Here is a 10,039-nt window from a genome sequence, read left to right as displayed (position 1 = left end):
CTCAAAGACGCCTAGCACGTCATTTGAGTGGTGGGAGGTACAGCTGACCGGCGATACCCTGGCGGGGCAAGAAGCCCTCGTCCAGCAAGTACGTCGAGCAGCCATGGCCAGTGGAGTCCTGGAATGAGGACACCACCCACTCGACCTCAAGAGTAACCACCTCGATGGTCCGAATAAATGTTTCCCTCTCTCTCTCTCTCTCTCTCTCTCTCTCAGAACTCCTTGAAAATGCCATTTTTTTGGCACACTAGCCACAACGTGTGTTATCTTTGGAATATCATGGTCATTTTTATAGTCAGCAGTGAGAACCTAAATAAGCTGTTCTCTCGCGTTGACGTGAAGGGACCATCTCTGTTTCAGTTGGCTTTTACACTTATGAGCGCTTGAGCGCTAAACATACCGCTGCCACTATGAAGAGGGTCAAGTTTGTTGTGTTCCTTAAGAGGTTGCAATGGGGCCATTTAATAACGCTAACTTCACCGTGGCATACAGCGCCAACACTACAACAGTCCAGTGACCAGCAAGTCTTGAAAAGCGCCGTGCATTGACAGCGAGACTTTGCGCCTGCCTACGGAAGCGCGAGTCCTTCGTCAGCTTGCTCGTTCTCAAGCCCGCTACGCGTGTAGCAAACCGCTCTCTGCGCGCTTGCTCAACCAATTTTAAGACTGCCCTGCACGATATTGCTTCGCAAGCTCTCATGGCGCGGCAGCAATCATCAGCGACATTGAAGAAAGTACAAAACTCTGCGGCGACTTCGAGCATTCGCTTCTCATGTTGTAGGAAATGAAGTTTCGTTTCGCGATGACATGACAGAAACTGCTGAAATTGTGAAAAATCTGTGAAAGTTGTGAAAAGAATGTGCATGTACTTTGGTGAAGAAACGTGTCCATGCTACTTTGGCGAGCAAGGCCTCACTGTATACACGCAAATGTCGAAAGCACCATTATGGACTTCGGTACAGCACACGCGTTTTCTTCGCGCTGAGACCGCGCAATGAAGGCTGCGATGTCTCACTCCGTCACAGCGTTGATGACACAGTCCACTTTTCAGCTGGCTCAACGTGGCGGAGTGGCGGTGACGCGTAGAAGCCCGCGCATCTTCCTCCTCGGCATGTCTTGTCGGAACGTCTCGAACGATGATGGGAGGCGGTGAGTGTCCACCGAGTTACCACAACCTGCACTTGGCGCCGGGATTCATGTTGGTTCCTGTGTTGCAGGAGAACGTTTCGGCGAAGGTGTCGAAGTGGCGCAGGGCGATGTTCACCCGCAGAGCAGACGGCAGCGCGACGCGGTACCGGAGCCTGCGCTTGTCGAGGGCCGTCAGCCCCTGACTGCTGACCGGGTCGCAGTGGGCGGCGGCGTAGTTGACGAAGAACAGCATCTCGGGCGTCAGGTCGGGCAGGCCCGGGATGCGGAAGTTTCGCTGCATCGAGTGCGGCGCCACCAGGGCCCGAACGTACGCCTCGAACGAGGGTAGAACTGCCGCGATCTCGGCCATGAAGCTGCGCAGGAACGGCGCCATCGGGGACTCCTGAGCGCAGACGAGACGAAGAACGAAGTCAGAACGGTGTTATCGAATTTTATAATGGAGCGCCATCGCGAAAATTTACTAAAGGTATACTTGATTTTGAAGCTCCTATATACAACGTATTCTGCACATGGAGAAACATGCGCCCGTTTTATCGCTCGCCAACGCTGACGCGATAATTTTTTTCACACAAATACCACTCCTGCGCACGCAGCAGGGAGGTATATACGACTCCGCTCCAAATGCCCGTTTTTTCGTTGACTTTCCGAAAGTTTCCCGTCCGTTTTCTTGTCCAGTCGTGCGTATAGTGATAATCACAATGACCGTTCAAAGGATTTCTCTAGAAGTCGCTTAACAGTGCTGTCCGTAAGGGAAAGAAAGGAAGAATATCATGATGAAGATGACTTGAGCAGCGCTTTTTCATACGAGTGGTGAAATACGGGAGGCTGTATACCAAGGTCGAACACGAAGGCATATCGGCCTCGGTATATGCACGCCGAGATGGGACAGTGCTTTGGGCTGACGTCGGAGGCCCTGCCGATACAAGACTGCGCGGTTGTGTGCGGCGCATGGGGGACGGGGGGGGGGGGACGGCATGGGTGAAACTTAAGCAGTATAGGGGAACGCCCTATAGCTCTGAAGATGGGGGGGTCATCAAGAAGTTGATCGACATGCCACTCGCCTGGAAGGTGCCGAACCGCTGGATGTTGTCCAGGTAGTTCTGGGTGAAGCACTTCTGCTGCTGCCGGTAGCGCACCAGAGTCTCGCCGCTCCACCAGGTCTCGGGCATGCCCCGCACGTTGATGGTCGAGCCGCGCACGTCGATCGCCTCGTACATGCCTGTTCTCGCCCGGTGCGAACCGTAGACAAGAGGAGAGAGAGGCATTATGCAAAATAGAAGTGAGGCGTGCAGACAGGACACAAGAGTGAGAAGTGGACAACACGAACGCCGACTATCAACCGAAGGGAGCACTGAGGCGAAAAGGCATCGAAAGGTGTACACTAAAGGCACATGTAATACTAGTTCAGTGCCAGGCTGACTGGTACACCCCGATACTCTGGTTTCTGTTACTAGCCCCCCCCCCCCCCCCCCCCCCCGCTGTATATTCTCGCAGCGCAGTTAAAACAGAGAAACATATAAATAAATGAACCACATGAAGGATGCATTGCAAAACGGGAAATCGGTCGTCAGACCTTGAGCGATTGAAAATCAATAAAATGGAGACGAATAAAAAGAGAATTGTTGCGCCTCGCGCTTCCCTAATTGACCGACCAACGTTCTTCCAAATAAATGCAACTCGAGCTTTGGAAAATTACTTCAAGTAAAACTCTTGCTTGGGCTAGTTGGTTCATGCTTGAAGTAGTAAAGGCAAGGCGCAGAAGACCAGGACTCAAGAAGAAGAACTCAAGAAGAAGAAGAAGAAGGAAAATTACTTCACTAGGCTGCCCCATGCAAGTCGAGCTTTGAAGAAAGTACTTGAGCAGACTACGCTATGAAAATCGAGTCTAGAAAAAAGGAAAAGAAAACAAAGCACTCGTCTGGGACGCACTAAGTTGTGCGCGTGCATGCCTCTTTAAATTTTAAACGCCAGTGTGGGCGGACGTGCCTTCCACGAGGTAGGGCACGATGAAGGGCAACAGGATGGCCGGGATCGCAGACTGGGCCACGCGCTGCTGCAGGGCGACCACGCCGAACGGCACGTGCAGCACGTTCTTGCCCGCGTTGTACTCGTAGCCGGGCCTCAGGCTGGACACGTGGTAGCGCGCGTCGTAGTCGGCGTTGTCCTTGGAGAGCCAGTAGCGCGACATGGTCTCGTTCAGCAGCGCCGTGTAGTCGCGCACCGGCGCGGTGAACGACGCGTCGACCCTGCTCTGGTAATACCTGCGCGCGCACCATTTCGCAAATTGCCTTCGCAATTTCGCAAATTCGTTATGCAGAGGAGGTTGTTTGCGTCCGGAGACCGCAGGTGCGGCTTTCCGCGAACTGTTGGAATCTCAGCGCTGACACCCGTTGTTGCAATCACACCGCTGGCACGAGTTGTTGCAACAACGACCGTCAGTGCTGAGATTACAACAGCTGGTGGCAGCGGTGGGATTGCAACAACGGGTGTCAGCGCTGAGATTCCAACAACGGGCGTCAGCGCTGAGATTACAACACAACGTGTCGAGGACGATCGCCGAAACGAACGACTAAATCGAGGTACTTTGTTTACTAGTACATTGGGCGCCGCCATCAGACCGAGAAACTGGAGGTGTAAAGTTCCGGATATAAAGGCACTGACGTTTTTTTTCGTAATTATCTCACCTTTTTGCATAATTTCAAAGACTTTGTTGCTTTCCAAATCCTCGGTTACCGGCTCTCCCCCTCCATCCCTCCCCTCTTTTTTCTTCGCTCATGAATGCTTTATGCGGTTTGACTTTCATGTGCAAGCTTAAATAGAACGAGCCTCTTGTGTGTCACTTCAGCGACTGTGTGCAGGGATCCGATCTCATCATGGCATGACAACCGCTCACCATATGAACATTGATCTCTATAATGGCCGAGGTGGTCACATTGGGCCTAAAGGTGGGGTGTACTCAAACATTCCATGACCCAATACATAATTTCACTGGCGTACATGGGTTCACACTATGGCACACTTACGTGGCGCGACAGAGTAGGTAACTCAAGATCACCTCTGAGTGGCGTAATGGATAACATGTTTGCTACAGTTCAGTAACTTCGTTTGTACAAACAGCGAGCAAGATTCAACATTTAACATGTGTTTTGCTATAATACGCTTTACGGATGTCAAAGCATGCTTTAAGCCATCATGCGGGAGTGACTAAACCTACCCAATATTCTAAGAAAATTGCGAGAGCTCATGTACTCCCTCCCCGATGAAGCGTGTCCACCTCACTTTACTCAAATAGCGTGCACTTGCTGCATAAACGTCGTACACAGAGCAGAGTGCGGTACAAACAGCACTCGCTCAAAAGAAGTGCCGAATGCTGCATTTGTACTGAGAGTTGAACAGTGCTTTTCTTGTTTCGGGACCGGCCCGTTTACAGCGAGCGAGCGAGCGAGCGAGCCAGCCAGCCAGCCAGCCAGCAAGCCAGCAAGCCAGCAAGCAAGCAAGCAAAGCAAAGCAAAGCAAAGCAAAGCAAAGCAAAGCGTACCCAATGAGGACGTCCATGTGTTCCTTTGCGCCAATGAAGTCCACTTCGAGGCTTTCGATCTTCTGCGTTGCCACGTCTGCTTCGGCCTGTGTCAGCCACGGGGCACGGGCCACGGTCTGAGACACCACTCCCTTGACGCTGCTCACCAGCTTGTCGAGGTTGTGGTCGTACGCGATCTGCTCCATCGTCGTCTTTCCCATTGCGGACCTGGCGATCTTGCGGATCCCGTAAGGAAACAGCCGCTCCACGAGATGTACGCACGCCTGCAGCCTGGCGTTGTACTTGTGGATGTGGTCGTCGTAACTCAGCGGTACGAGAAACTCCGCTTGCTTGGGCAGCAGCGGCGACAGCAGAACGACGATCCGGAAGCCGATGTAGTTCAGCAGTGTGGACAGGGCCGTCGACGTGAGGATGCCAGAGAGCTTGTTGATGAAAGCCGAATTGAGAACGATGACCTTGTCGGATCCCGGCTGTAGGTACGTCAGGTAGGTGTCCCACTCCAGCTTGCCCGCACGCTTCAGGTTCACGATGGACACTGTAGAATTGAGTATGGACACGAATCGCTTGGGTGGTAGGGACGCCTCGTCGAGCTTCCGTTCAAACTCCAGGACGTCTTCGGCGATGTGGTCCGTTTCGACCTTGCTACCGAGGAGCGCAAATGCACGCTTTATGCAGTTCTTGTACTCCTGAAATCCCTCGTCGAGGAACGTCAGCTGGTGACGAACCATGGTGAGCTTCGGCGAGTCCAGGTGCAGCATGTAGCCTTCGTTCTCGAAGCGCTTCCGCAGGGTCACGTGCACGACGGCCAGCAAGTTGAGCCTCTTGTCGACGAGCCTGAGTACGTCTTGGAACTTGACCGTCGGCGGATCAATCGTGAACGGCCAGTTTGTAAGGGAATACGACTCGAGCACTCTCTTAATGTCTTCCCAGTCCTTATTTGAAGAGCTCGAGTTTCGCACCTGAATGCACGTTTTCAGCAACTTGGAAGACTGGGTGATGAAGCTTGTCGAGGGCTGCTCTCTCACCTTTTGCTGCAGCAGGAACTTCGCAATGTCGAGTATAAGCAGGCCCGGCCCGCTGACTACGTAGGGCCTGCTCTGCACTTCGAGCTCGCCGTTGTACCACCGGTTGGAACACACGTACGCGTAGAAGTCCTCGCACGGGCCAATAGACTGATTGATCTTGTCGTAGATCAGCCGGCTCTGCCATAGGCAGGCGTCCGTGCGGCATTCGTACGTGAAAGCAGACTTCCGCGGTGCGGGCTTCGCCGCTTCGGCCGTCGTCGAACTCTTCACTACTGTCGCAAGGTCTCTAATGGCGCTCACGTTGATCTTTCCCATAGGCGGCGTCACGTCGGATAGCGTCGTCGTGTCGGTCTCCTCGACAAGCACCCGACCCGGGACCCTGCGGAGGCCGTGAGAGTGTCCCGAGTGGCTCGGGGTGAAGGCGAACTTCATGAGGACCCCGAGGAAGGCGCTGGCCACCATGACGGCTGCTATGATCATGTAAGCTTGGCTCTGATTGTAGGCATCGCTCGTGGACGCTGTTTTATTCTTGTCGCTGTCATCCCACCTGTCGTCGTCACCCACGGAGTCGTCGTTGTACAGCTCCACGATCTCGTACTCGCCGGAGGAGCTGCTGTCGTCACGCATTGACTCTCTGGATGGGCGAGGCGGACGGTCCGAAGGCGTGTCATCGAAGCTCACCGAGGCCGAGCGCGGCGAGTGCCGTTCCTCGGACCGGGAACGCCTCCTATCGGCGTGGCGCCGTAGGGAGGACCGGCGTCGCCTGTCTGGCATGGTGACACATGCCTCAGGGACGCCAGGCCGGCGTCCACCGCTGGGAGTCTTGGCTAGAAGGCTCGATACCGCTTAGAGCGCCCATTGCGGACGCGGGGTTTTCCCTTCTTCGTCGTCGATGCCGCCATATATGTCAAACAGCTCGGTGAAACGGAACTGACCAAGAACGCTGGATGACCATACGCTTAGCTGATCTCTCTCTCTCTCTTTATTGCGTGCTGTTTCTCGTCACTTCCGACCTCTTGAGCCATAATAATGAGAAGGAACACGGAAGAGTGCAGTAAAGAAATAAGAGAAAGACGAAGTGCTCTGTCAAGATTATTATGAAAATCTTGATTGACATCTTTGAAAAAGGGGTTGACGAGGTCGGTACCCCTAGTCCGGGACTCCGTTGGTGCTCTGTCAAGGATTCATCTTTATTTCCTTTTTGCGGGAGGATCTTGAGGCGACGAAGAGTGACCTATAGTATGACGTGTAAGATTTTCCCTCGCCTAAATTCATGTAACAAAATTTTAGATTTTTACCTCCTTTTCTGAACACATAAGCAAAGTCTGCCCGACTCTTGGCCAATCCCCGCGAGTGGGTAAGCGCCAAACTCATCCAGGACATCATCATCATCATCATGACGTGTAAGACAAGTAATTCCTCTTTCTAAAATGTATCTGTGCTATGTTGCGGCTTTTGGTTTCGGAGCCAGTTTTACTTGTCATCAGGGAGCGCTACGATAGTCGGCCGCCTCTATAAAACCGGCCGTCTCAAAAATTAATCATCTCCTCGGTACCTAACTGCGTTTTTGCGTGTGTGCCTTCCCCCTTTATTTTCGGCATCGACTTCCATGGCGGCCGCGCCGGCACCACATTCTGGCGACGAGAATGAACCCTACTTGCTAAACACAGTATATAGGGACCACAAATGATGTCGTCTACATGTAGCGATGAGCCGTTGTTCTGCCGCGGACACCGGATGCTGCCCGGTCGCTACCGGTGTTGCGTCTGTGTCACGTCCAGCTGCACAGCGCGTTCCGTCGCCATTCGTGGACCATGTGGCGGTGACTATTGGTCACCGCCTCGTTTCAAAGGGGATGCAAATAAATTCTCGTCATCAACAGCATCGTATCGTACCACGGGTGAAGGGATGTGACATGGGCGCCGCGCATAGTCTCGATACCTGTGTTTACTCTTCGGCATAGAGTTTCTCACTATAACACCTAGAGGGAAAACTGGCGCCACCGTCTATGGGAGTTTCTTAAGGGGCGTCGCGCCGTCATGGGAATGACGGTATATGCGTCTGCGAGGCTCGTGTTGACTGGTGTTGTAAGAGGCTTCGTCTAAAACGTAGATATGGCTACACAAATAACGCGTTTTTAAAGTGAAATCTTCATAAAATGATTCCATTCACGCAAATTGCATCTTTACTCACGTACAATGCATGATGAAGGGAAGAAAAGCAAGAACAGACGACAAACTATTTCAAAGTGAACGCGAATCTTGTCGTCTGTCCTCAAACTTTAGTGGCCCGCTGATACTTTTTTCGTATCATATAACTGTACATGCAATAACAAGCTCTTATAGCTAAACAAAACATGGTTTTGCGTAATAATAAATCTAAAACAGCTTATTACGTGCAGTTCTAGTAGACAATGAATCGCTGTGACAGACGGAACGGTGCTTGCCTGGCTCTCCGAGAACGATGCCGATCCGAAGTCACAGTGATCCGAAGTCATACCGGTATTCCCATGCCCACCACAGCGCCGCAGCGCCAATTTCCCTCTAGGTAACAAAGAAAGAAACTCTATGCTCTTCGGTACGCGTAATGCTCGCAAGGTACGAATCCTCTACTGCGAGCTGCCGAAAACGGAGCTCGAGCAGAGCCGCTCCTACCGTGAGTGTGTCGCATGTGCCGCACAGGCCTGTGACTCTTTTTTTGGTATTATTGACCCCTAACTCCCACCTACTGATTTCCTGGCCGATACACCAAAGTGGCTTGCGCCATTTCACCGAGGGACAAGGAAAGAATACATGCGTCTCTAACAAAGATACACGTCGCTAACGGTACGTTGATGCTAAAACACCCCGCAAATAAAGTGTGCTACACTGAGATATACATATGCTGTGCTAACAGTAATAGAAAAAAAGAGTTTATTGGTAAGAAAGACATACATGTCGGCCTGAGGTACATTCCTCTAGCCATCTCATATGCGCTTGGGTAAGGGGGAGAGGGTAAGGAAGAGGAGCTTGGTGGGTGACAATAATGTCAGAGGAATGATGCAAAACACGTAACGGTTAAGTCCACGCATAGGCTTGAACACAGGACCGTAGTTTTCAAATAGTTTTCAAAGGCATGGATGACTTGAAAATTAGATTTACATACAAGCCAAGTGCGCACCGATATAGAGTCCCCTGACAAGGGATGACTGTCGAAACTGACAAGCGTATCAATCAACCTCCGAAATCGAAAGTCCGTGTTTAGAGGGCAGTGACATAGCAAATGCTTTATAGATTTATGCACATCGTGCATCTTGATCGTAGTGTGAATGTTTTAGAAGGAAGTTGGAGAGGGATCATCGGTATGTTGTCGTTGTATACTTTATAACACGGCACATACCCACGAAGGGGATTGACCGGTTCCACCTAGAGACACGGAACGCTACGTTAGAAATGCCTTCTTCCGAAATTATTCTAGGTAAGTGCTGATTGAACTCGTGTAGGTACACGCTGCTGTATTGCTAGACAAACAACAAGCAGAAAGAAAAATTTGCGTAATAAGGAACCATCAACAATGTTGCGACATTCAGGAAACCACCCCCATGCCATCACCGCTGCCGTCATCGCGATGATAGTAATCATTATCATCGTTCTGTTTTGTCCGTTCGATCTTCTTGCCGTGTGAAGAGTGGCAGCCTGTACTTTGCCTTTGTGTTGTATCACGTCTATTGTTGTACTACGGCTACTGTTAGTCTCGTACACGCAATACCAGCTGCAACTATAGCCCAATTTTCTGTTCTGATAAGTCTAGTGCGCACCTATTTAGTCGGCTGTACCTCTATCCTGGGACAGTTTTACCGCCGAAATTATTTATGGCAAGGTATTTATTTAGAGACTTCCCGTTCAATGAAGAAAGGGTAATGTCATGTTCAGACATGGCGGCTCGCTCCACGTGCCCGCTTCAGAACAAACACGTTCTAATTTCTGCACCGTTTCCTCCCTTCAAGAGAAGTGAAAGGTGTGAATAATGTATTTCCTCCATCTTACATAGGCAGCCCAAATTTGGGCGCTACCTCGTCAGTCTTCTTGACATTGGTTCTCGATATCGAGGGATGGAGGTCAGGCCAGCCATGTGAATATGTTGCTGTGGTAGCACATCTCACCGCGTCAATGTACTGGATTGGCGCGGTTGCAGGCTGCATGCATCAGCATAGGCTCTCCTCAAGTCGTGGCAGCTCGCACTTTGAAACGATTGAAACGCTAAGTATGGTCACCCTTTCGGCTCTCGCACGCTTGTGAGAAGTCAAATCTTGATACGCTAAAACGCTCATTGACGCTCAAAAACGCGTC

At 51.5% G+C, this 10,039-nt stretch overlaps 1 protein-coding gene across 1 annotated transcript; it reads right to left on the bottom strand.

The window, feature by feature from the left end:
• Nucleotides 1–729: 729 nt before the first annotated feature.
• Nucleotides 730–6,615, bottom strand: LOC135914470 (neprilysin-1-like). Its single transcript, XM_065447353.2, has 4 exons — nucleotides 4,687–6,615; nucleotides 3,135–3,409; nucleotides 2,210–2,367; nucleotides 730–1,530 (listed from the first exon to the last, which is right to left on the bottom strand). Exons 1-4 carry the CDS (start codon nucleotides 6,483–6,485, stop codon nucleotides 1,165–1,167), a joined length of 2,598 nt encoding a protein of 865 aa, XP_065303425.2. The 5' UTR covers nucleotides 6,486–6,615; the 3' UTR covers nucleotides 730–1,164.
• Nucleotides 6,616–10,039: the final 3,424 nt, after the last annotated feature.

This window comes from Dermacentor albipictus, chromosome 6 (assembly GCF_038994185.2).
Source record: "Dermacentor albipictus isolate Rhodes 1998 colony chromosome 6, USDA_Dalb.pri_finalv2, whole genome shotgun sequence".
NCBI classification, from domain to species: domain Eukaryota; kingdom Metazoa; phylum Arthropoda; class Arachnida; order Ixodida; family Ixodidae; genus Dermacentor; species Dermacentor albipictus.
Note: the sequence above shows the minus strand (reverse complement) of the source record. Positions and strands in the feature narration are given on the sequence as shown.

Excerpts from the sequence above, each read along its gene's own strand:
- LOC135914470 (XM_065447353.2), bottom strand. The coding sequence starts at position 6,485 with ATGCCAGACAGGCGACGCCGGTCCTCCCTACGGCGCCACGCCGATAGG. Across the intron at positions 3,410-4,686 it reads CACATGGACGTCCTCATTGG|GTATTACCAGAGCAGGGTCG; the intron begins GTACGCTTTGCT and ends GTGCGCGCGCAG. Across the intron at positions 2,368-3,134 it reads CGTGCCCTACCTCGTGGAAG|GCATGTACGAGGCGATCGAC; the intron begins GCACGTCCGCCC and ends GGGCGAGAACAG.